The following is a 27752-nucleotide window of genomic DNA, read 5'->3' on the forward strand; positions in this document are numbered from 1 at the left end:
CAGTTTTTGATTTGTTAAAAAAGTTAGAAATATCCAATAAATGTCGTTCCACTTCATGATTGTGTCCCACTTGTTGTTGATTCTTCACAAAAAAATACAGTTTTATATCTTTATGTTTGAAGCCTGAAATGTGGCAAAAGGTCGCAAAGTTCAATGGGGCCGAATACTTTCGGAAGGCACTGTACCAACAGAAAGCTGAGACCCTCCTATCTTCAACAGGGAAAGGCTTCCAAAGCTTGCGTTTTTCCTGCAATGGCATTTTGAAATGTTATACGATCAGATAAAAACAAATATTGAGTGCATGGGAGGAGAGGAGAGTGAAGTGACAACGTAGAACGTGCTCGTTCTACGTTTATACACACCCTTTATGTTTTTTTGAGAGTCGTAAGGTCTCTTTGCTGATGGCGTGTTTAACTTTTGGTCATGTAGTGTATATACAAATATTTTGTGTGTGTGTCAATTTCGACCAGCCCACCCAACAAAAAAATGGTCTATCCCGTCTGCTATTTGCCAGATGTCCAATCCACTCCTGACAGTGGGGTGTTCTTATGACATGTGGGCTAATGGTGCAGAGATGAGGTACAGTAGGGTACCAAGCCAAGCACTCCAAACAATTTGTTCCAGCTAGAAGTTGCCCTTAGACACTGATCGAAGATCAGTTCATTCTCCCGACACTGTCCGTAGTCTTTCATTTTTAAATAGTGAAAATGACAAACCAACCTTACTGCAGTGGGCTTGTTCGACACTGCAGGCAACTGCAGACTGACAGATCCGCAAAGAACCCTGCATCATAAATAATAATCTACAGATCATTATTATTTGTAAATCTGTCAGTCAGTCACAATTTACCCTACGGTTTTGATCTTCTCAAACACGGACAGTGTCTGCTCACCTGTGGCTTCATCCTACCACAGAGTTTTAAAACTTAAACCAGAGAGGAAGAAGAACAGGCCCAACTCGGCGGAATAACTGTCTTCTTCCAGCAAGCAGGTGGCGCTTTTTCGTTGTTTCGCTCACCAAGCAAGGAGTTTTTGTACGGAGGTCAATCAGAGTGTCGAATTTAGTAAACTGAAAAATGTATGGCTTATTTGCTACGTGAGGTTTATTTGATCTATTGGAAGTTTCGTAATGATAAAGTTGTTAGGAATGTACTGATATGTAGGATACGTGAGATCCCGGCCACTTTTAGAAGAAACTCTTATATAACGGAGTTGTCTCGAGACGACCATGAATATTCATGGTATGAGGCTAGTAACGCCGTGCCGCTTTGTGGACAACGACTCCCATTGTTAGGACGGAGAGACATGTATCTTGTCAGTATATCATTAATATTTTTCCAAGACGGATGCTCCGCAATTGAATTGAATTGCTCCGCAGCCGCCGTCTTCTGTGGGTGGGTGATGATGTCAGACACCCGTGGAACTGGGGTTGTCACTAGTTACCACAGTCACAAAGTAGATATTGGCTATATCGTAAAAATTTATGAAAACAAAAATTAGATTTTTAGTCTTCGTTTAAGGTTAGGCATACGGTTAGCAGTGTGATTAAGGTTTAAAATCAGATTTTAAGAAGATAAATTGTAGAAAAGGGCGGAGTTTAGACATAATTATGACTTTGTGGCTGTGGTAACTAGTGACGATCGTGGACTGGCGGTCTGCCATCTTTGATTGTGCGACAGGCCGCGGCGCCTTCACTCACTCAATACTGTCTCATACGAGACAACCGGTGTGCAAGAAGACAGAAACACAAGCCGAGAGCCTGTTAACGTCCAAATAACGGAGGACACGTCGGGGAAGAAGAAAGGGCACGGTGTAGGCAACAGAAACGCATCAGGCCCGTGCAAGTCGAGAGGAGCTTGTTGGATGCTAGCTTCCACGCTAGCTAGTATCGTTAGCCGAACTAGCAAGGTAGCTTTTGTAATCCGCCGGCCACACACACACTCGCACAAAACAGGCCGAACCCAGACGAGGCATACGACAGACTAGAAGAAAGGGATCGGCGGTGACGGTAGGTCGCCATGTCAATGATGTTCTAGCTAAATAGTTAGTGGTGAAAGCCAGGTTAGCGAAGCCGAATGTGGATGTGATGGCAAATAGAATTCAAAACCGAAACTGAACGTTCGGACTATTTTCAACTAGGTAGATGGTTAACCCACCATACTGCAGTGTGTAGTTTAAATCTGAACGGTTGAAGCCCGTTAACAATCCAATATACTGTTACTGGGGTGAGGAATCATGTTTGATATCGTGAATTTGTGTTCGATTAGGTTTGGTGCTTTGGGCTAGAAGAGGCCCCTGCGTCGGGCCAATGTGACCCACCCTGCCTAAAATGGTCCATGAAGCCAGGCATCTTCCTGCGGGTGAACTAGTTACCATTTCACTACTTGGCTGCACCGAGATTCTACAAAAATCTCTCAGCCTTGAACATTGCTGATATTACAAATTTGTGTTTGAGGGTTGAACACGTTGCATAGACATTACCTTAACTATTGTGGTTTGGACGTGACTGTGTCCATGTCCCCCCCCCATTTTAGAAATTATTATTATTATGACTATCCTTTATACATCGATGATGCACAACTCGTACACATTCACCTAAACAATTGGTAACCACACAGTCAACCGGTTTTAACATGTTTTGTGTTGACAATGATCCTGACTGCCGGACATGTCCATTAGTAAGTTATATGAACCACAATGTATGTTGATAACCTCAGGTACCAGTGATCCCAATGACTGACGATGCAGATGTATTTATTGAGCACTCTGGTATGTGACTGGTATGCAAATGACCAGGCAGCGATTTGACCTGGTGTATAAGGAAGTGAGTGCATCTGTGAATGTGCAGACTGTTGTGTCAGAGGAGATGGTGAAAAGAAGTGATTCATCCTCCCTGTCTGACCAAGGTTTTTTGTGTGCCTGTTGGTCAGTTGAGGCCATTTCATAGGAGAGTAAATTGTTTCAAACGATAGCCTCACATTGGAAATCCTAAAAGTGTGTATAGTTCACCCATAGGTCAACTTTGTTTATTGCTCAAAAGTAGGTTGAAGTCCATATTTAATGACATCTTTTCTGTCATTTGTTATATGAAGATGACTGCAGGCCTTATTCCATAATTACTGGGAAAGATAGGCACCATCTAATTCCATCTCCCTACGGACTGGGAGATATTGATGTTCCTTCCTCCCAAGAGGCTGCAGCTCAATACTATGGATGGGCTGCATCGCAATAGTAGTATAAAGTGTCTTACATCACTGCATCTCCTCTCCCTTGTGTCTACTGATTTTTAAACCAAGATGGATCAAATCAAAATTGCAGGTTAAGCCCTTTGTGGGACTCTCTTACTAGCCCCATTTATTTCATATCAGTGTAGGTGTGCGGTTTGTGTGTTCAGCATGGCTTTCTGGTAGGCACTGCGCGCTGTGCCCAGCTTTGCATGCTGACCAACGCAAGGTAGGCGGCCTGTTCCTGATCTTGCACATCTGCGAGGCACCTTCAGCATTCAAATGCTAATATGGCTTGCGTGATATTAGGCTTTATTAGTTGATATTATTAGTTGAGTGACAACCTATGTAATTTGCCTAGGCCATTGTTATAATGTGCTGTAAACTTGTTTTACAAGAATAAAAGTAAGCTAACTGACACACAACTCTCATCTGGCTATACTGTACTTGCTGAACGGGGCTTTAAATAGATTTTATTTTGATTGCACAACTTAACCATCAACAATAGTTTTGGTAGTTTTGCTTTGAACTAGGGAAGTAACGGATGGACAACTTTTGTTAATGTTTAAACAGCCTTTAAATAATTTTTCCGTCAAAGCGATAACAGAAATATAGAAAATTCAGTGTGAATTCACAATGCAGATAGTCTACATCGTGCTTCCCGCGGGGAGAGAGAATTTAATAATTTAGGCTGCTGGTGCTCTTGCTTTTCACAAGTGATGCGTGTAGCTTGCTGTTGTCGTCCAATGACAAGTCATCAAACCGGCACTAGGCTACAGTCATAAAACTAGAGCCTCTGTGTGGCAAAGGAATTTGTTTAATTTTTATTTTCCGGTAATGATCGGGACTTGTTAGTTATATTTTGTGAATAATGTATCTTTTAAGTTAGGGATTTCCAAGGAGCCTAATTTTGTTTCACCGTTTAAAGCTCCCCCCTAATTTAAACAGTGTATATGCTCATGTTTTTTTATATAGGGTAAAATCGATAATTTCATAACCAGGACAGCAATCACTTTTGCGGGGCGCATGGCCGAAGCGAGAAGAGATTACTTCGTAAACTTCCAAAAGGGTCAAATCCAAAGTTGTGCATTATATTCATTGTCTATGTCATAGCTAATTTCTAAATTTTCAATATTGATACATTACTAGTAAACACTTAACCAAAAAAAATGACAAGTAGTGGGTTATGGTGATTTCAGAACCAAATTGGGCGATAAAAAAAACAGGCTACATTTCCCTCCCCTAATCTGATATGGCTCAGCTCAGGTGCCTATATATTACATACACCATAGACATACATAATTTACACACACCAGTCAGCTCAGACAGATCCAGCAGAGCAGCAGATTTGAATTTAGAATGGAAAATGAATGTGTTTATGCAACAAATGTTAGTGTATTGCATCGATTCGTTCTCCAATTCAATTGTATCGTTTCAAACTAAAACTGAGGCAGTGAGTGGTTCCTGTATCGGAGCCCATGTATTTAGATGCATATTTAATTGCCTCGAAAGGGAAAGGTGCACATCTCTATCATCTGACTGCTGTTGTATCACTGTGAGGCAGTGAGTGGTGACTCAGCTGATATCCACCTCCTCAACTGGCACAGTGCACTGCACAGTTTTATGTCCATCTGTAGCTTCCTGCCACAGGGCCCATCTCAATAGTGTAAAAGGGGTTCCTTGTTTAATTTCCATAATTTCCAGCAATCTGAAAGTACTTGGTGAAAGCAAATAACAAAGGAATAATTCAGGACATCTATCTGCTTACTGCCTAGAGGTGACATCCCATTCCTTCCTTCTGCTCCTCATCTTTCCTCTCTTCTCTCAGCTCTCCCTGGAGGCAAAGGGACAGGGTTACTGTTATAAGGGCCATACACTGAGTGTACAAAACATTAGGAATACCTTCTCTTTCCATGACAGACTGACCAGGTGATATCTGATCCCTTATTGATGTTAAATCCACTTCAATCAGTGTATATGATGGGGAAGAGACAGGTTAAAGAAAGATTTTTAAGCCTAGACAGTTAAGATATGTATTGTGTGTGTGTGCGCCATTCAGGGTGTGAATGGGCATGACAAACAATTTAAATGCCCTTGAACGAGGTATAGTAGGTGCCATGCACACCGGTTTGCACACCATGCACACCGGTTTGCACACCATGCACACCGGTTTGAGAACTGCAACGCTGCTGTGTTTCTTACACACAAGAAACTGTGGAGCATATCAAGAATGGTCCACCACCCGAAGTACATCCAACCAACTTGACACAACTGTGGGAAGCATTGGAGTCAACATGGGCCAGCATCCCTGTGGAACCATTTGACACCTTGTAGTCCATGGCCTGATGAATTGAGGCTGTTCTGAGGGCAAAAGGAAGTGCAACTCAATATTAGGAAGTTGTTCCTAATGTTTTGTACACTCAGTGTATGTGTTAATTTGGATACAAACGTCTTAATCCAAATATAAGGCAAGGTAAGGCTGGAGACTGAATTGCAGAGAGAAACTACTGGACATGATTTGAACTGAAGCTGGGTTTGTGGCCGTATAGAGCAGGTGGGCAACAACCTCTGGGGGCATGGCTGGGTTATGTGGGACTTGACAGAATAAGGCAGTGTTTTATTTTTATTAGTGGTAGATCAGCTTTAATATTGCAGATAGATCATTGTGTCGTACCCCAGTAAGAGTAGCTGTCGCTAACGGGGATCCTAATCAAATGAAAGTTCTCCACTTTGTCTGTTGTTACCACTGATTAGGGCTGGGGGCAGTATACCATATTTTATGATATACCTGTATTGCTGCATGGACCGGTTTGTGTTTTTACTTTACCTTCTATAATGGTATTTGAATGTTTGGTTTGTTAAATGTGATACGACGTGTGTAACGTCTATTTTTATAGTTTACTTCGCTACTTGAGTCATCTCTCACCGCGCTCTCTCTCTATGCTGCTTTCCACACAGACCTATTCCCGCTCCCTGTCACTCGAGCACATGTGTTGTTCCTCAACCGCGAGGCGGTTTTAAAAAATCAGTTAAGAACAAATTCTTATTTACAATGACGACCTACTCCGGCCAAACCCTAACCCAGACGACCCCGGGCCAATTGTGAGCCGTCCTATGGGACTCCCAATCACTGCCGGTTGTGATAGAGCCTGGAATCGAACCAGGGTCTGTAGGGACGCCTTTAGCACTGAGATGCAGTGCCTTAGACTGCTGCGCCACTCGGGAGCCTCACATGTGTCTGGTCAATTCAACAATGCTGTTTTCACTTTGTTAATAAATCCTCTTAGAGGATCCCCCCCTACTTTTTTCAATTTCCGCCTGAAGACATACCCAAATCTAACTGACTGTAGCTCAGGCACAGAACCAAGTATATGCATATTCTTGGTACCATTTGAAAGAAAACACTCTGAAGTTTGTGTAAATGTGAATTGCATGTAGGAAAATATAACACAATAGATCTGGTTTAGATAATACAATGAAAAAAACATGTTTTTTATTTTTATTGTTGTATCATCATCTTTAAAATGAACAAGATAAAAAAAAAACATTCAGATAGGATGATGGGGACAATTTCAGTGAAAAACATAAGAGGGCAACAGTACTTGTGCAAAGTTTCAGAATGATAACTTCCAAAATGAGTGCGCTACATGACATTTATCAGGAAGTCACCCAGGTGTCCCACACAAGTAGCCCAAATGTACCCAAGTGGCCAAATTGGTGAAGGTATACATTTTGAAACAAATAACTATATACAAAATGCCAAAATGGTATTCTAACACACCCCCCCCCCAAAAAAAAAAATTGAAAAAAAATATGAAGAAAAAAATATATACATTTACAAAATAACATGGGTAACTTCACTGCTCAAAAAAATAAAGGGAACACTTAAACAACACAATGTAACTCCAAGTCAATCACACTTCTGTGAAATCAAACTGTCCACTTAGGAAGCAACACTGATTGACAAATTTCACATGCTGTTGTGCAAATAGAATAAACCACAGGTGGAAATTATAGGCAATTAGCAAGACACCCCCAATAAAGGAGTGGTTCTGCAGGTGGTGACAATGGACCACTTCTCAGTTCCTATGCTTCCTGGCTGATGTTTTGGTCACTTTTGAATGCTGGCGGTGCTTTCACTCTAGTGGTAGCATGAGATGGAATCTACAACCCACACAAGTGGCTCAGGTAGTGCAGCTCATCCAGGATGGCACATCAATGCAAGCTGTGGCAAGAAGGTTTAGTGTCCAGAGCATGGAGGCGCTACCAGGAGACAGGCCAGTACATCAGGAGACGTGGAGGAGGCCGTAGGAGGGCAACAACCCAGCAGCAGGACCGCTACCTCCGCCTTTGTGCAAGGAGGAGCACTGCCAGAGCCCTGCAAAATGACCTCCAGCAGGCCACAAATGTGCATGTGTCTGCTCAAACGGTCAGAAACAGACTCCATGAGGGTGGTATGAGGGCCCGACGTCCACAGATGGGGGTTGTGCTTACATTCCAACACCGTGCAGGACGTTTGGCATTTGCCAGAGAACACCAAGATTGGCAAATTCGCCACTGGCGCCCTGTGCTCTTCTGCCTGCAATATCCTCCAGCATGACCGGTTTGGCGGTTGTTCAGTCATGGTGTGGGGTGGCAATTCTTTAGGAGGCCGCACAGCCCTCCATGTGGTTACCAGAGGTAGCCTGACTGCAATTAGGTACCGAGATGAGAGATCCTCAGACCCCTTGTGAGACCATATGCTGGTGCGGTTGGCCCTGGGTTCCTCCTAATTCAAGACAATGCTAGACCTCGTGTGGCTGGAGTGTGTCAGCAGTTCCTGCAAGAGGAAAGCATTAATGCTATGGACTGGCCTGCCCGTTCCCCAGACCTGAATCCAATTGAGCACATCTGGGACATCATGTCTCGCTCCATCCACCAACGCCACGTTGCACCACAGACTGTCCAGGAGTTGGTGGATCCTTTAGTCCAGGTCTGGGAGGAGATCCCTCAGGAGACCATCCGCCACCTCATCAGGAGCATGCCCAGGCGTTGTAGGGAGGTCATACAGGCACGTGGAGGCCACACACACTACTGAGCCTCATTTTGACTTGTTTTAAGGACATTACATCAAAATTGGATCAGCCTGTAGTGTGGTTTTCCACTTTAATTTTGAGTGTGACCCCAAATCCAGACCACCATGGGTTGATAAATTTGATTTCCATTGATCATTTCTGTGTGATCTTGCTGTCAGCACATTAAACTATGTAAAGAAAAAAGTATTTAATAAGAATATTTCATTCATTCAGATCTAGGATGTGTTATTTTAGTGTTCCCTTTATTTTTTTGAGCAGTGTATTTACACACTTTCAATATTTGGAAGACCCTCAGTCCTCTATCAAATCAAATGTATTTATATAGCCCTTCGTACATCAGCTAATATCTCAAAGTGCTGTACAGAAACCCAGCCTAAAACCCCAAACAGCAAGCAATGCAGGTGTAGAAGCACGGTGGCTAGGAAAAACTCCCTAGAAAGGCCAAAACCTAGGAAGAAACCTAGAGAGGAACCAGGCTATGAGGGGTGGCCAGTCCTCTTCTGGCTGTGCCGGGTGGAGATTATAACAGAACATGGCCGAGATTTTCAAACGTTCATAGATGACCAGCATGGTCAAAACATAATAATCACAGTAGTTGTAGAGGATGCAACAGGACAGCACCTCAAGAGTAAATATGAACAGTTTAGGGTTCCATAGCCGCAGGCAGAACAGTTGAAACTGGAACAGCAGCAAGGCCAGGTGGACTGGGGACAGCAAGGAGTCATTGTGCCAGGTAGTCCTGACGCATGGTCCTAGGGCTCAGGTCCTCCTCCTCCGAGAGAGAATTAGAGAGAGCATACTTAAATTCACACAGGACACCGGATAAGACAGAAGAAGTACTCCAGATATAACAAACTGACCCTAGCCCCCCGACACAAACTACTGCATCATAAATACTGGAGGCTGAGACAGGAGGGGTCAGGAGACACTGTGGCCCCATCCAATGAGACCCCCGGACAGGGCCAAACAGGAAGGATATAACCCCACCCACTTTTCCAAAGCTCTACACAATATTGTGCTGCTGATGCCAGGTGCCATAGCAGTCTCTTTCTGCTGTAAAGTGAGTATCAACAGGTATAATAAACATATATATATATATATATATATGTGTATATGTACAGGGAACATAAGGTTGAATATATTATTATATACCTGCTAGATCTACTGTCTCCATTTCACTTTGGCCATTGTTGTGGGCCTGCCCTCCCCTCAACAGCCTCAAATAGGCTATTTAATGTTGTGTGGCAGACACGCGCATCTCACATTTCATTACATTACATTTTTATGTATTGCTTCTAAAATAAAATAAAAATCACAAATAATATTTTATATTATTAATTTCAAACAAGGGCATTAGCATGAGAAGAATTTACCAGTCCAAAACATGTCCTCTCCGTTCAAAAAATATTCCTCCACTTGGGAATCGCTAAATTAATCGTCCTACAACAATTTGTCTCACTTTTCCGATCAATTTCTTCTAAAATTGTGTGTAACTCTGTATATCTAGACTTAGATTTACCTTTCCCTGACTTAGTCGCCATACTGATTGATATGTAAACAGCTGAATCTGCGTGTTTACCAAACAATGCTGTGCGTAATATGCGTAGCTCCTTCCGGTATAAAACTTCAATAGCGAATTACTCTCTTTACGCCGGAGTTTACTACATGGGTTGGTCTTCCAACACATAACCATTTGCATATTGCCATTTACCTCAGCTCATTGGCTATCTACCCAGCTAGATTTCAAGACAATCAGTGGTCATTGGGTTAAAATAGTCAATCAACGAAACAGTGGTCATATCATTGGTGCACAGTGATGTCATTACTTGTTGTCTTCAAATCGGTTTCTTTTAGTCAATACGTCCCGCGAAATGGCCCATCACGTTTGGTTGTGTTACAAACACCAGTTGATTGCAATGAAACCAAACATGACTGGAAAAGTCACGTTTTGTGTGGGTATTTACCCTCGAATGTGTCGTCAAATGGAATGAGACGGAATTCACGACGCAAGCGGTTCACAAAATGTTTTGTGTTAGGCTATAAAAATGGATTTTATCAAACAAAAGATCATTCATTGTGTAACAATGAGCATTGGCATTGCAAACAGACGAAGATCGTCAAAGGTAAACAATTTATTTTAATGCAGTTTGTGATTTTGTTATGCCTGTGTTGGTTGAAATTTTTATGGGGCTCTATCCTCAGATAATCGCATCGTATTCTTTCGCAGTAAATCATTTTTTAAATCTGACAACGCAGTTGGATTAGCAAGATTCTAGGCTTTCGATATATGTGAGACTTGTATTTTCATGAATGTTTAATATGACTTTTTATGTAGCGATCACCGTATGTTGTGGAATTTCAGCCCGCTACCGGGTTCCGTGCGCAGAGAGGTTAATATAAATCCACTAGTGTTCTATAATTACACTTAATTTGTTACATCTGCAAAGAGCTAGTTTGTCTTTTCTTAGCAAGTTGGGCCTAAATATGGTTAGCCGCTAATCGCTAGTAAGCTTACTAGCTAGCTTATAAATGAACTGAGTCAGAGCAAACGTAATTCATTATACAGCCTGTTAATACAAGTGATGTGTAGACCTTAATCAAGATGTTTTTGCAACAGTATCTTCTAAATCAGTGGTTCCCAAACTTTTTATAGTCCCGTACCCCTTCAAACAGTCAGCCTTCAGCTGTGTACCCCCTCTAGCAACAGGGTCCGCGCACTCTCAAATGTTGTTTTTTGCCATCATTGTAAGCCTGCCATGCACACACTATACGATACATTAAACATATAAGTGTGAGTCTTTCACAACCCGGCTTGTGGGAAGTGACAAAGAGCTCTTATAGGACCAGGGCACAAATAATAATAATCAATAATTTTGCACTTTATTTATCCATCTTACATATAAAACCTTATTTGTTCATTGTAAATTGTGAATAACTCACCACAGGTTAATGAGAATGGTGTGCTTGAAAGGATGCACATAACTCTGCAATGTTGGGTTGTATTGGAGAGAGTCTGTCTTAAATAATTTCCCACACACAATCTGTGCCTATTTAGTTTTCATGCTAGTGAGGGCCGAGAATCCACCCTCACCTACACTACCGTTCAAAAGTTTGTGGTCACTTAGAAATGTCCTTGTTTTTTAAAGAAAAGCAACAAAAAAAATCCATGTAAAAATAACATCAGATTGATCAGAAATACAGTGTAGACATTGTTAATGTTGTCAATGACTTGTAGCTGGAAACGGCAGATTAAAAAAAAGGAATATATACATAGGCGTACAGAGGCCCTTTTTCAGCAACCATCACTCCTGTGTTCCAATGGTACGTTGTGTTAGCTAATCCAAGTTAGGCTAATTGATTGTTAAAAAAACCTTTTGCAATTATGTTAGCACAGCTGAAAACTGTTGTTCTGATTTAAAGAAGCAATAAAACTGGCCTTCTTGAGACTAGTTTAGTATCTGGAGCATCAGCATTTGTCGGTTCGATTACAGGCGCTAAATGGCCAGAAACAAAGAACTTTCTTCTTAAGCTCGTCGGTCTATTCTTGTTCTGAGAAAGGAAGGCTATTCCATGCGTGAAATTGCCAAGAAACTGAAGATCTCGTACAACGCTCCCTTCACAGAACAGCGCAAACTGGCCCTAACCAGAATATAAAGAGTGGGAGGCCCTGGTGCACAACTGAGCAAGAGGACAAGTGCATTAGTGTCTAGTTTGAGAAACAGACGCCTCACAAGTCCTCAACTGGCAGCTTAATTAAATAGAACCCGAAAAACACCAGACTCAATGTCACCAGTGAAGAGGCGACTCTCGGGATGCTGGCCTTCTAGGTAGAGTTCCTCTGTCCAGTGTCTGTTCTTTTGCCCATCTCAATCTTTTCTTTTTATTGGTCAGTCTGAGATATAGCTTTTTTTTTGCAACTCTGCCGAGTTGCCTCTTGACTGTTGACCTTGAGACTGGTGTTTTGTGGGTACTATTTAATGAAGCTGCTAATGATAAATACGCAAAGTATGAATATGTTAGCTACTAGAAGTAGCTAAGAGAACATTACATGTAGCCAAAATTAAACGGTTCCCTAAGAAACACTTATCAACACTTTGGTTCCTACCCTCTCACAACAACTCCACCCTGGCATTTTCATCCGTTGTCATGTCAAACAACGCTGTATTCAAACTATAGAATTGGAATCATGGAAGTCAAATGATTATTAGACCTGTTCGTTCACCCAAGGGTTTTGCTCTAAATCACAAGTCAAATCGCAAGTGCAACATTTGGTAAAAAATAAGCCCTAGATTGCTTGCCCATATTGTGCAACGTGGAAGTGATCTCAAATAAGTGCAGAAATGGATGAAAATGCTGACTTTTCGATTGAATAGTATAACACAAATAGAATGGAGAAAGACCCATTAAAATCACTTGTAATGGGGAAACTTAAATACATTCTATTTCATTCCACTTTTCACAACAAATTGTGTTCCCTCAGGCCACTACTCTACTATCACGTATCTAAAATACAAAATCCATGTGCACCTGTGTGTAGATTGCTTGTCTTATGTGTCTGTGTGTGTCTCTTCACAGTCCCCACTTCCATAAGGTGTATTTTTATCTGTTTTTCAAATCTGATTCTACTGCTTGCATCAGTTACCTGATGTGGAATAGTTCCATGTAGCCATAGCTCTATGTAGTACTGTGCTCTGCCCATAGTCTGTTCTTGACTTGGAGATTGTGAAGAGACCTTTGGTGGCATGCCTTGTTGGGTATGCATGGGTGTCTGAACTGTGTTCTAGTAGTTTAAACGGACACCGCAGTGCATTCAGCATGTCATCGCTTCTTACAAAAAAAAGTAGTGATGAAGGCAATCCCTCCTCCACTTTGAGCTATGAGAGATTTACATATTATTAATATTAGCTCTCGTGTATATTTAAGGACCAGCCGTGCTAACCCTGTTCTGAGCCAGTTGTATTTTCCGAGGTCCCTCTTTGTGGCACCTGACCACACAACTGAACAGTAGTCCAGGTGCGACAACTTGGACCTGTAGGACCTGCCTTGTTGATAGTGTTGTTAAAAAGGCAGAGCAGCGTGTTATTATGGACATATTTCTCCTCTTAGCTCCTGTTCTTCATGTTGTTTCGACATGTTTTGACCATGACATTTTACAATCCATGGTAACTCCAAGCAGTTTAGTCATCTTAACTTGCTCAATTTCCACATTTATTACAATATTTATTTGAGGTTTAGCGTTTAGTGAATGATTTGCCCCAATTACAATGCTTTTAGTTTTTGAAATAATTTTTGACTAACGTATTCCTTGCTACCTACTCTGAAATTAACTGCAGCTCTTAAGTGTTGCAGTGATTTCCCTCACTGAAGTAGCTGACGTGTATAATGTTGAGTCATCCGTGTACATAGACACATTGGCTTTACTCAAGACCAGTGGCATGTCATTGGTAAAAAGTAAGGGGCCTAGATAGCTGCCCTGGGGAATTCCTGATTCTACCTGAATTATGTTGGAGAGGCTTCCATTAAAGAACACCCTCGATGTTCTGTTAGACAGGTATCTCTTTATCCACAATATAGCAAGGAGTATAAGGCCATAACACAAGTTTTCCAGCAGCAAACTATGATTGATAATGTCAAAGGCTGCACTGAAGTCTAACAAGACAGCCCCCACAATCTTTTGATCATCAATTTCTCTAAGCCAATCATCAGTCATTTGTGTAAGTCCCATGCATGTTGAATGTCCTTCCCCATAAGCATACTGAAAGTCTGTTGTCAATTTGTTGACATGAAAATAGCATTGTATCTGGCCAAACACCATTTTTTTCCAAAAGTTTAGTAAAGGTTGGTAACAGGCTGATTGATGGGTTGGCTAACTTAGCCAGTAAAGGGGGCTTTACTATTATTGGTTATTGGGATTACCTTTGCTTCCCTCCAGGCCTGAAGGAACACACTTTCTAGTTGGCTTAGATTGAAGTTATGGCAATTAAGAGTGGCAATATCGTCCGCTATTATACTCAGTAATTTTCCATCCAAGTTGTCAGACCCCGGTGGCTTGTCATTGTTGTTAGACAACAATATTTTTTTCACCTTTTCCACACTTTACAGAATTGAAAATTACATGGCTTGTCTTTCATAATTTGATCGGTTATACTTGGATGTGTAGTGTCAGCGTTTGTTGCTGGCGTCTCATGCCTAAATTCGTTAATCTTTCCAATGAAAGAATCATAATTGTCAATATAATTGTCAATATCAGTGGGTTTTGTGATGAATGAGTCATCTGATTCAATCAATGATGATGTGGAGTTTGCCTTTTTGCCCAGAATTCCATTTAACCTGTTATGGCTGCAATCCCGATACCGGGATCGATATGACAACTACCAGTGAAAATAGAGGGCGCCAAATTCAAACCACAGAAATCTCATAATTACAATTCCTAAAACATACGTGTGTCTTATATCATTTTAAAGGTAATCTTGTTGTTAATCCCACTAAAGTGTCCGATTTGAAACAGGCTTTTCAGTGAAACCACTACAAACGATTATGTTAAGTCTCCACCAAACCACAATAAACACAGCCATTTTCCAGCAAAATACTGCATTCACAAAAACCAGAAATAAAGATAATTCAAGGTTAGTGATTAATTTTATCTTCATCAGATGACACTCATAGGACTTGATGTTAGACAATACATGCATGTTTTGTTTGATAAAGTTCATATTTATATAAAAAAATCTGAGTTTACATTGGCGCGTTAGATTCACTAGTTTCAAAAACATCAAGTAATTTTGCATAGCCACATCATTCAACAGAAATACTCACCATAAATGTAGATGATAATACAAGTTATACACATGGAATTATAGATATACCTCTCCTTAATGCAACCGCTGTGTCAGATTTTAAAAAAACTCTACGGAAAAGAAACGCATGCAATAATCTGAGACGGCGCTCAAAAGTAAAAACACCACAGCCGCAAAGATGGCGTCAACATAAACAAGAAATTACATGATAAATATTCCCTAACCTTTGATGATCTACATCAGAAAGCACTCCAGGAATCCCAGGTCCACAATACATGTTTGTTTTGTTAGAAAATGTCTGTTATTTATGTCCAAATACCTTCTTTTGTTAGCGCGTTTGGTATACATATCCAAACGCAAATTCTGGTCAGCGTTATATCGGACAACAACTTCAAAAAGTGATATTACCGGTCAAAGAAACATTTCAAACTAAGTACAGGATCAATCATTGGGATGTTTTTAACATATAGCTTCAATAAAGTTCCAACCGGAATATTCCTTCTTGTCTACGTGAGTAATGGAACGCAAGTAAATACCATGAGGAAAAAGCGCGATCACAAAATGGCTGCTTGATAGACATCTGATATATTCTGCTCTCATTCACTCCCACAACAACATATAAGCCTCATTATAATTTCTATTGATGGTTGACATCTAGTGGAACCCCTAGGCAGTTGAACATAATATATATCTCAAGGGGATTTCATTGGGGACTCTGGTGAATACATACAAGCTCAGATTTCTGACTTCCTGTTTTGATTTCAATTCAGGATTTTGCCTGCCAATATGAGTTATGTTATAGTCTCAGACATCATTCAAACAGTTTTAGAAACTTCGGGGTGTTTTCTATCCAATACTAATAATAATATGCAAATATTAGCAACTATGACTGAGGAGCAGGCCGTTTGATATGGGCACCTTTCATCCAAGCTACTCAATACTGCCCCTGCAGCCATAAAAAGTTAAGGTGCTTAATCTTTTTACTATCATTCTTTATATAATTTAGTTTAGTCACATGATTATTCAATTTTCAGCACGTTTGCCAATCAGTTGTGCAGACAGAATTTTGCCTCATCCCTCTCAACCATACAGTTGTTCAATTCCTAATCAATCCACAGGGATGTATCAGTTTTTAGTCATTTTTGAAATGGGTCCATGCTTATTAGTAAATGGAATAGGCAATTTCTTTCCTTTTAACACATTTTGTTACTTTACAGCCTTATTCTAACATGGATTCTGCTCACAATGCCCCATAATGACAAAGTGATTTTTTTTTTCTCCTTCAAATGTATATATATAAAAAATATGTTAAAAAAAATACAGATGCCTGATTAACGTACATATTCATACCCTTTGCTATGAGACTTGAAATTGAGCTCAGGTGCATCCTTTTTCCATTGATCATCCTTGAGAGGTTTCTTCAACTTGATTGGAGTCCACCTGTGGTAAATTCAATTGATGATTTTGATAGGCACACATCTGTCTATATAAGGTCCCACAGTTGACTGTGTATGTTGGAGCAAAAACCGAGCCATACGGTCGAAGGGAATTGTCCGTAAAGCTCCGAGACGGGATTGTGTTGAAGCACAGATCTAGGGAAAGGTGCCCCAAAAGATTCTACAGCATTGAAGGTCCCCAAGAATACAATGACCGCCATCATTTTTAAATGGAAGAAGTTTAGAACCACCAAGATTTCCTAGATTTGGCCACCTGACCAAACTGAGCAATCGGGGGAGAAGGGCCTTGGTCAGGGAGATGACCAAGAACCCGATGGTCACTCTGACAAAGCCCCGGAGTTCCTCTGTGGAGATAAGAGAACCTTTCAAAAAGACAACCATCTCTGCAGCACTCCACCAATCAGGCGGTGAAGTGCTCAGTAAAAGGAACATGACAGCCCTCTTGGAGTTTGCCAAAATCACCTAAAGGACTCTGACCACGAGAAACAAGATTCTCTGGTGTGATGTAACCAAGATTGAACTCTTGGCCTGAATGCCAAGTGTCACATCTGGAGGAGACCTGGCACCATCCCTATGGTGAAGCATGTTGGTGGCAGCATCATGCTGTGGGGATGTTTTCTAGCGGTGGGGATGTTTTCTAGCGGCAGGGACTGGGAAACTAGTCAGGATCGAGGGAAAGCTGAACAGGGCAATGTATAGAGAGCCGTGATGAAAACCTGCTCTAGAGCACTCAGGACCTCCGACTGGGGCGAAGGTTCACCTTCCAACAGGACAACGAACCTAAGCACATAGCCAAGACAAAGCAGGAGTTGCTTCGGAACAAGTTTCTGAATGTCCTTGAGTGGCCCGGACATGAACCCGGTCGAACATCTCTGGAGAGACCTGAAAATAGCTGTGCAACGATGCTCCCCATCCAACCTGACCGAGGTTAAGAGGATCTGCAGAGAAGAATGGGAGAAACTCCCCAAATACAGGTGTGCTACGCGTGTAGCGCCATACCCAAGAAGACACAAGGCTGTAATCACTGCCAAAGGTGCTTCAACAAAGTACTGAGTAAAGGGTCTGAATGCTTATGGAAATGTAATATTTAATTTTTATATGTAATACATTCCTAAACCTGTTTTTGCTTTGTCTTTATGGGGTATTGTGTGTAGATTGTTGGGGAAAAAATGAAATAACACGTTTTAGAATCGTGCTGTAAAGTGAAGGGGTCTGAATACTTTCCGAATGCACTGTAAATGTGTTAAGTGCAGCATCTGGTTGCTCCTCATTACAAACCACAGGCCAACAAATATTCTTTACATCAACAACATAGGAATTACTACAATACTTATTATATAACCTCTTGTACACTATATTAGCTCCTTTGGAACTTTCCTAGATATGGCTACTATATTGTGATCACTACATCTGATGGATTTGGATACTGCTTTTAATGAGAATTTCTGCAGCATTATTAAAGATGTGATCAATACATGTTGATTATTTAATTATTGTGCTGTTTGTAGCTAACCTGATATGTTGACTGAACCAGGTTGCAGGAATGAGTTACAGTTTGAAGCATTTTTTTGAGTGGGCAGCTTGATGAAAGCCAGCCAATATTTAAATCACCCAGAAAATATACCTCTCTGTTGATATCATATGCATTTCACAAATGTTATCCAGATACTGACTGTTAGCACTTGGTGGTCTATAGCAGCTTCCCACAAGAATATGCTTAAGGTGAGGCAGATGAACCTGTAGCCATATTACTTCAACAGTATTTAACATGAGATCCTCTAAGCTTTACAGGAATGTGGTTCTGAATATAAACGACAATACCTCTACCATTTGGCATTTGTCTTTTCTGTAGATCTTAACCATGTATTGCTACCACTGTATCATCAAAGGTATTATCTAAGTGCGTTTCAGAGAATGTCAGAATATGAATGTCATCTGTTACTAGCACATTTTCTATTTCATGAACCATGTTTCTTAAGTTACATACAGTGCCAGTCAAAAGTTTGGCCCATTCATGGATTTTATTTTATTTTTAAACATTGGGGAATAATAGTGAAGCTTCAACTATGAAATAACACATATGGAATCATGTAGTAACCAAGAAAGTGTTAAACAAATCAAAATATATTTTATATTTGTGTTTCTTCGAAGTGGCCACCCTTTGCCTTGATGACAGCTTTGCATATTCTTGGGCATTATCTCAACCAGCTTCTTGAGGTAGTCACCTGGAATGCCTTTCAATAAACAACAGGGGTGCCTTAATCAAAGTTCATTTGTGGAATTTGTTTTATCACTGCGTTTGAGCCAATACATTTTGTTATGACAAGGTAGGGGTGGTATACAGAAGATATCCCTATTTGGTAGACACAGAGTAGGTGAATGGACGATCTCTGCATGTGTGGTAACCACCGTGAAGCATGGAGGTGTGGGGGTGCTTTGCATGGCTACCACAGCATTCTGCAGCGATACGCCATCTCATCTGGTTTGGGCTTAGTCCCACTATCATTTGTTTTTCAACAGTACAATGGCGCAACACACCTTCAGGCTGTGTAAGGGCTATTTGACCAAGGATAGTGATGGAGTGCTGCATCAGATTAGCTGGCCTCCACAATCCCCGACCTCAACCCAATTGAGATGGTTTGGGAAGAGTTGGACTGTGGAGTGAAGGAAAAGCTGCCAACAAGTGCTCAGCAAATGTGGAACTCCTTCAAGACTATTGGAAAATCATTCCAGATGAAGCTGGTTGAGAGAATGCCAAGAGTGTGCAAAGCTGTCATCTAGGCAAACAATTGTTTTATTTACAATGACGGCCTAGGAACAATCAGTTAACTGCCTTGTTCAGGGCAGAACGACAGATTTTTACCTTGTCAGCTCTGGGATTTGATCTTGCAACCTTTCTGTTACTGGCCCAACGCTCTAACTGCTAAGCTATCTCCCAACTTACTGGAAAGCTTAGCAGAAGTAGATGTGCTCATGCTATTTATGTTGGTGCAGGGTGAGCTACCCACAGTGGATGTCCTACTAGGGCACACTGCCTCAGTGCTAACAGTATAACTGTCTTTCATAGGCACATGATTACTGCATACAATAGCTGTAGGATCAGCAGAGAGACATAAATTAGGTTACTTACATTGTCTTCCAACGCCCCTGGGATAATGTACATTTGCTGAAGCGTTATGACAACTCAGTGGCAGGGATTAATTGAGCTGGGCTTGGGTCATTGTCTCAACTCCGCTTTATAATCTGTGAAAGGATCCAGTACCCCAAATTATTTGGGTGGATCCCATCCTCTATAAAACAAGCTTTTCTTCCCAGGAGCTGCAATAGTCCCGTAGCCAGTTATGGGGGGCCAAAAGTCTGCATAAATGTTCAATGCCAGTAATTGAATTACTCTAAAGAATTGCTTCTTAAACAACATTTTGACAGTTTACATTTTCACCAGAATGTCCACATAGACACCTACTTTAATTAGAATAATCCCTTAATTTTACCTAGATAAATGTTTTGTGTTGGCTATATTGTTTGATGTAATTTAATACTCTAGGATTTAGGAAATAGCAGTTGCAGGTAAAAAATAAAACAAATAAAAAAGTTATCCTACTTCCTTAGGCCCAGTGGTGTAAAGTACTTGAGTAAAAATACTTTAAAATACTACTTAAGTAGTTTTTTGGTGGGTATCTGTACTTTCTATTTGTTTACTACTTTTACTTTTGCTTCACTACATTCCTTAAGAAAATATTGTACTTTTTACTCCTTACATTTTCCTTGACATCCAAAAGTACTCTTTACATTTTGAATGCTTATCAGGACAGGAAAATAATCAAAATTCACGCGCTTATCAACCGAACATCCCTGGTCATCCCTACTGCCTCTGATCTGGCAGACTCACTAAACACATGTGCTTTGTTTGTAAATGATGTCTGTGTTGGAGTGTGCCCCTGTCTTTCTGTAAAACAAATAGACAATGGTGCTGTCTGGTTTGCTTATATAAGGATTTAAAAAAAATTATGTATACTTTTACTTTTGGTACTTAAGTATGTTTTAAACCCAACACTTTTAAACTTTGATTGAAGTAGAATTTTACTGGATAACTTTTACTTGAGTAATTTTCTATTAATTAAGGTATCTTTACTTTTACTCAAGTGTGACAGTTGGGTACTTTTTCCACCACTGCTTAGATCTACACCAATACCACCTTGTCAGAAAATCCTAGGGAGAGGGGGGATGGAAATGGCAGTAGGAGAGGAAAATAGTGTCTGTTTAGGCTGCTTTCTGTGTCCTTGATTGACTCTGTCCCTCTCTGGGTCACCTCCCACTGTGGCTCTGGCATGTACGGGCTGAGGTTCTGGCCCGGCCTGCCTTGTGGAGGAAGTAGCTCTGCTTCTTATCTCTCACTCACTCCTTCCCTCTCCCAGCTCCTCTGCATTCTCAGCTGGCAGACGTCTGCTATCTTAGGGTGGCTAGGAAGTTGTGTGTTTATGCGAGTTTGCTTTTGCTCCTATACAGTGAGTTTGCTCAATGCCTAGAGGAGATGTCCATTCAATTTCAGTAGATAAAAACATTAGGTTTTGTATTCAAGATATCTGCCACAACAATTAGTGGTTCCTGAATTACCATTTGGGCATTGACTACATCATAATGTAGCAGTGCATACTTTAAGAAAATTGTTTTTATATTTTCATTTTTGTGTTTAGCTCACATTTTAAAAGTATGTATTAAGGAGTCTGTAATAAAATATGTGTCAAAACATTTCTATAGCTTCAAATCTATTTTACAATGTAGTTGGAGTGCCAAGATTGCTGAGCGGTGTCTTCAATACGCCCCCCTCCCGCCAGTCATCCAGGGTTCATACACATCATTGGTTAACCCTGTTGTCTTGTGGGAGGTTGGCATGAGAACATGACAAGCCCCATCAATCTGCAATGAGTAATAATAAAACCAGACTCATCAGTGTTTAAATAAAGCTTTTGATATTTTATTGCAGGAGGCTGGTTCTGGAGGTGAGACCGGAGGACCAGACTCAATGAGTTTCCAGGAAAATGTCAGAGAAGTCAGGGCAGAGCACCAAGGCAAAGGATGGCAAGACCAAGTATGCAACCCTTAGCCTCTTCAACACATACAAGGGCAAGTCTCTGGAGACCCAGAAAACTGCAGGTATGCTCAAGCTAAACGCACACTCACTCACATACACACTTCATGTCTGCCTCATCTTGTCCAGGGGCTAGGGGTCGATTTGGGATTGCTATAATAAATTCAGCGTCTAGCTTAATGTCTAAATGTTCTATGCCCTCTCCTCTCCCTCGGTCCAGTTGCTGCCAGACATGGGCTCCAGAGTTTGGGAAAGGTTGCCGTCAGTCGACGCATGCCCCCCCCTGCCAACCTGCCCAGTTTGAAGGCAGAGAATAAGGGCAACGACCCCAACGTTAACATCGTCCCCAAGGACGGCAGTGGCTGGGCCTCCAGACCTGAGGGAGGAGACGATAGGTGAGATACCAGGGCTGCCCCTGAATGAAATCTAAACACACTATTACCATGCCTGTCCTCAGGTTGTTTCTCAGCCCTAATGATGATAATAATAATAAAAAACTACTTCTCTCCACTATCTCTTTCTCTCTCTCCTCTTTGTTGTGTGTATCAGGCAGTCTGAGACCCCCCCTCCCCAGCCTAAGCCCGCTGCCCCCCAACCCCCAGAGGTCTCGTCTTCTATAGGGGGCAGCAGATCCTGGGCCAACAGCAAGCCACCACCACAGCTAGAAGGAGGAGCCCCTCGTGTGAGCAGCCAGTTCCACCAGGAGTTCCCCAGTTTGCAGGCGGCTGGGGAGGCGGAGAAAGGGGAGGGGCAGGAGGAGGAGCCTTATGGACCTGGACCCAGTCTCAGACCTCAGAGTATGAACACTCACATAATCACACACGCACATTCCCCAGTTTCAGTCCTCAGAACATGAGCATTACTCCTTTCTACCTGCTACTCATGGACCAAACGTCCTGACCCAAAGGTTGTTACTCTACAACAGAAATTACTCACCTGTGTTGTCTTGAGTTGTCTCTCATCCAGGGTGGGAAATTAACACCCACCACCTGCCAAATGCAGGTAGATTTTGGCGTTGGCGAGTAAGAATGTCTATTTCACCAGCCACGTTGGCGGGTGGTCACACAGAGCGTTTGGGAACACTCTTTATCAATGTAATTGACCCAAAAGGCTACTTAACACTTTACACTCCTGGAAATTGACCTAAATAGTTAGGGCAAAATTGAAATATTTCTTACAGAAGAAATATGCATAACAATGGTAGCAATTGAAAGGGAACAGTTTGGAGATAATGGGAGAATGATTATACCAAAGGTGAGGACACAACCGTTTCCCTGACACAAGTCTGAATCCAATCCAAACATTACACTGTTGATTTGATGTGCATTTTACCTTTTCGCCTCATTTGTTTAAATCTGAAAATACTCTGGATACATTCAGTAACATAATATTTCCTGGAATATGTGGGGCAAGTGCAACATTAGACAAATAAAGGGTTTGAGTGAGTACTAATTGGTATCTGTAAGTGGCCACACACCTCAAGTGTGCACAGTTCCTAAGTCATTTCATTGCACTTTTGGCTTAAATAAGATTCAACTACACTGAGTGTACAAAACATTAAGAACACCTTCCTAATATTGAGTTGCACCCCCTTTTGCCCCTCAAAACAGCCTCAATTCGCCAGGGCATGGACTCTACAAGGTGTCAAAAGCGTTCCACACTTAAATATTTTGTTTTGCCCATTCACCCTCTGTTTGGCACACACACACACACAATCCATGTCTCAATTGTCTCGAGGCTTAAAAATCCTTCTTTAGCCTGTCCTCCCCTTCATCTACACCTATTTGAAGTGGATTTAACAAGTGACATCAATTTTGGATCATAGCATTCACCTGGATTTACCTGGTCAGTCTCTTTTTAAAATGTATTTTTTAGCTCTCTTACTGCTTACGCAATCCAAAAACAGTCCATTATAAATTGAAATCTGGAGCAGGTGGGCATAATTTGAAAACCTGTTATTTTGCCAACATGACCAGCCAAATTATAAAATACGGTATTAATGTTAGGCTTTCACAGTGCAATTCAGGGAAACGGATCATTTTAGTGCGCATAGAAACGAGTCTTGAGTGCATTCAGGTGCGTGTGCCGTCGTACATTTTTTTCCCACAATAAACAAGCACAGGCTAATTTTGTTCAAACAACCCAGGATATGACACGTCATTTTTTAAATTGTACATCAAGAATAGTGATCATAAGCGTTGACACTATATGACATGAGTTTATAATATGGGAATGTGAAGTGCACATTTGGACTCATGGTTGTTTTGCTTGTATGATATCTAAGTGGTATTTATAATCCTCAACATCTCACCTTTCAGAATACATACAGAGCATTTGAAAAGTATTCCAACCCCTTGACTCTTTCCACATTTTGTTATGTTACAGCCTTATTCTAAAATTGATTTAATTGTTTTTCCCCCCTCAGCAGTCTATACACAATGCCCATAATGACAAAGCAAAAACAGGTTTTTAGACATTTTTACAAAATTATAAAAATAAATAAAAACTGATCACATTTACATAAATATTCAGACCCTTTTACTCAGTACTTTGTTGAAACAGTTTTAGCACTGATTCCAGCCGGAGTCTTCTTGGGTATGACGCTACAAGCTTGGCGCACCTGTATTTGGGCAGTTTCTCCCATTCTTCTCTGCAGATCCTCTCAAGCTCTGTCTGGTTGGATGGGAAGCGTTGCTGCACAGCTATTTTCCGGTCTCTCCTGGGGGTTCAAGTCCGGGCTCTGGCTGGGCCACTCAAGGACATTCCCGAGACTTGTCTCAAAGCCACTCCTGTGTTGTCTTGGCTGTGTGCTTAGGGTTGTTGTCTAGTTGGAAGGAGAACCTTTGCCCCGGTCTGAGCTCCTAACCTGCTCCAGAGCGCTTTTCATCAAGGATTTTGCTGTACTTTGCTCCGTTCATCTTTCCCTCAATCCTGACTAGTCTTCTAGTCAATGTCTCTGAAAAGCATCCCCACAGCATGATGTTGCAGCCACTATGCTTGACCATAGGGATGGTACCAGGTTTACTCCAGGCGTGATGCTTGGCATTCAGGCCAAAGAGTTCAATCTTGGTTTCATCAGACCAGAGAATCTTGTTTCTCTTCGTCTGAGAGTCCTTTAGGTGCCTTTGGCAAACTTCAGGCGGGCTGTCGTGCCTTTTTCTGAGGAGTGGCTTCCGTCTGGCCACTCTACCATAAAGGCTTGATTGCTGTAGTGCTGCAGAGATGGTTGTCCTTCTGGAAGATTCTCCCATCTCCACAGAGGAACTCTGGAGCAACTATGTTATTGATGGCCTTCAATGCTGCAGGTTTTTTTTGGTAACCTTCCCCAGATCTGTGCCTCTAAGGACAATTCCTTTGAACTCATGGCTTGGTTTTTGCTCTGACATAGACAGGTGTGTGCCTTTCCAAATCATGTCCAATCAATTGAATTTACCACAGGTGGACTCCAAGTTGTAGAAACATCTCAAAGATGATCAATGGAAACAGGATGCGCCTGAGCTCAAATTCGAGTATGTTAGCGAAGGGTCTGAATATTTATTTGAGTTATTTCTGTTTTTAATTTGAAAAAATTTGAAAACATTTCTAAAAACCTGTTTTCGCTTTGTCATTATGCGGTATTGTATGTGTGTGTGTGTGTGTGTGTGTGTGTGTGTGTGTAAGTTGAGGAAAAACATTTATTGAATCCATTTTAGAATAAGGCTGTAACGTAACAAAATGTGGGGAAGTCTGAATACTTTTGAAATGCACTGTAGTCCTCTTAATTTACAGCATTTCCCTCACTCAAACCATGTTTCCATCCTCAGTTTTTATGCCAGTAAAGTCGTGACAGCTGTGATGGAAACAGGAAGTTGCACAGCTATTTTCAGGTCTTCCCAGAGATGTTCATCTGATTCAACTCTGGGCTCTGGCTGGGCCACTCAAGGACATTGAGACTTGTCCCGAAGCCACTCCTGCGTTGTCTTGGCTGTGTGCTTAGGGTCTTTGTCCTGTTGAGCATGGAACACTCCAAAAAACTTTAATTTGTGAACTTTTAGTTAGTTAATTTTTATCATTAAAACACATACTTTTAGTGTTCTCCTAAATTTCAACTTAGGAGCACATGTACTCCTTGTAATTATTTTTTTTTTTAAATGTCAGTGTAGAGCCCAAAGCTATAATAATAATTATAATAAGCCATATCACTCAGCATTTTGTGTCAGGCAATTTTTTTATTCTTGATGTTTAGTTGTAGAACTGTTTCTGTTTTTACTATTGTTACTATTGTATCTGAATTGTTTATTTTAACATACATGGGTTAACCCCTTAGAGCAGTGGTTCCCAAACTTGTTATAGTCCCCGTGCCCCTTCAAACATTCAACCTCCAGCTGCGTACCCCCTCTAGCACCAGGGTCAGCGCACCCTCAAATGTTATTTTTTGCCATCATTGTAAGTCTGCCACACACACACACCATTCGATACATTTATTAAACATAAGAACGAGTGTGAGATTTTGTCATACCCGGCTCATGGGAAGTGACAAAGAGCTCTTATAGGACCAGGGCACAAATAATAGTATAATAATAGTCAATAATTTTGCTCTTTATTTATTCATCTTACATATAAAACTTGATTTGTTCATCGAAAATTGTGTAACTCTACACAGGTTCATGAGAATGGTGTACTTGATAGGATGCACACATAACTCTGCAATGTTGGGTTGTATTGGAGAGAGTCTGTCTTAAATAATTTTCCACACAGTTTGTGCCTATTTAGTTTTCATGCTAGTGAGGGCTGAGAATCCACTCTCACACAGGAACGTGGTTGCAAAGGGCGTCAGTGTCTGAACACTGCGTTTGACAAGGCAGGATACTCTGAGTGCAGCCCAATCCAGAAATCCGGCAGTGGCTTCTGATTATATTCCATTTTCACAGAACCGCTTGTTGCAATTTCGATGAGGCTTTCTTGTTCAGATATCGGTAAATGGACTGGAGGCAGGGCATGAAAGGGATAATGAATCCAGTTGATAACCAGCACACTTTTGTATGTTGTAAAAGTGTTACATGGTCACTGCCCATATCATTGCATAATGAAGAAAATATACAAGAGTTCAGGGGCCTTGTTTTAACAAAGTTAACCATTTTCACTGTAGTATCCAAAATGTCCTTCAAGCTGTCAGGCATTCCCTTGGCAGCAAGAGCCTGTCAGTGGATGCTGCAGTGTACCCAAGTAGAGACGGTAGAAACTGCTTGGAAGCGCGTTACCCCTCCACTATGTCTCACTCTCATGGCTTTTGCACCATCAGTACAGATACCAACACATCTTGACCAGTCCATTTGATGTCACAAATCTGTCGAGTACTTAAAAAAGATCCTCTCCTGTTGACCTGATTTCCAGTGGTTTGCAGAGAAGATGTCTTCCTTAATTGACCCCCCATAAACGTAACAGACATACAGTGGGGCAAAAAAGTATTTAGTTAGCCACCAATTGTGCAAGTTCTCCTACTTAAAAAGATGAGGCCTGTAATTTTCATCATAGGTACACTTCAACTATGACAGACAAAATTAGGGGGAAAAAATCCAGATAATAGGATTTTTAATGAATTTATTTGCAAATTATGGTGGAAAATAAGTATTTGGTCACCTACAAACAAGCAAGATTTCTGTCTCTCACAGACCTGTAACTTCTTCTTTAAGAGGCTCCTCTGTCCTCCGCTCGTTACCTGTATTAATGGCACCTGTTTGAACTTGTTATCAGTATAAAAGACACCTGTCCACAACCTCAAACAATCACACTCCAAACTCCACTATGGCCAAGACCAAAGAGCTGTCAAAGGACACCAGAAACAAAATTGTAGACCTGCACCAGGCTGGGAAGACTGAATCTGCATTGGTTGACTGAATTGACTAAATTAGTTTGAAGAAATCAACTGTGGGAGCAATTATTAGGAAATGGAAGACATACAAGACCACTAATAATCTCCCTCAATCTGGGGCTCCACGCAAGATCTCACCCCGTGGGGTCAAAATGATCACAAGAACGGTGAGCAAAAATCCCAGGACCACACGGGGGACCTAGTGAATGACCTGCAGAGAGCTGGGACCAAAGTAACAAAGCCTACCATCAGTAACACAC

General features: G+C 41.3%; 1 protein-coding gene across 10 annotated transcripts in view; it reads left to right on the forward strand.

Annotated features, from left to right (window-relative positions):
* Positions 1-1408: 1408 nt before the first annotated feature.
* The window catches only part of prrc2c (proline-rich coiled-coil 2C), a 50137-nt gene continuing 23793 nt past the window's right edge, over positions 1409-27752 (forward strand). For 8 of the 10 annotated variants that reach the window (XM_090231681.1, XM_090231685.1, XM_090231684.1 and 5 more), the window contains exons 1-4: positions 1623-2007; positions 21537-21706; positions 21862-22036; positions 22191-22438. In XM_090231681.1, the coding sequence (XP_090087807.1) occupies positions 21592-21706; positions 21862-22036; positions 22191-22438 (538 nt within the window). In that variant the 5' untranslated portion in view covers positions 1623-2007; positions 21537-21591. Of the gene's footprint in view, positions 2008-2266; positions 2360-21536; positions 21707-21861; positions 22037-22190; positions 22439-27752 lie in introns of all 10 variants that reach the window. The other 2 variants (XM_090231683.1, XM_090231682.1) reach the window with 2 other exon arrangements.

Source organism: Oncorhynchus mykiss, chromosome 4 (genome assembly GCF_057628025.1).
Source record: "Oncorhynchus mykiss isolate SJ-2025 chromosome 4, ASM5762802v1, whole genome shotgun sequence".
Classification (NCBI taxonomy): domain Eukaryota; kingdom Metazoa; phylum Chordata; class Actinopteri; order Salmoniformes; family Salmonidae; genus Oncorhynchus; species Oncorhynchus mykiss.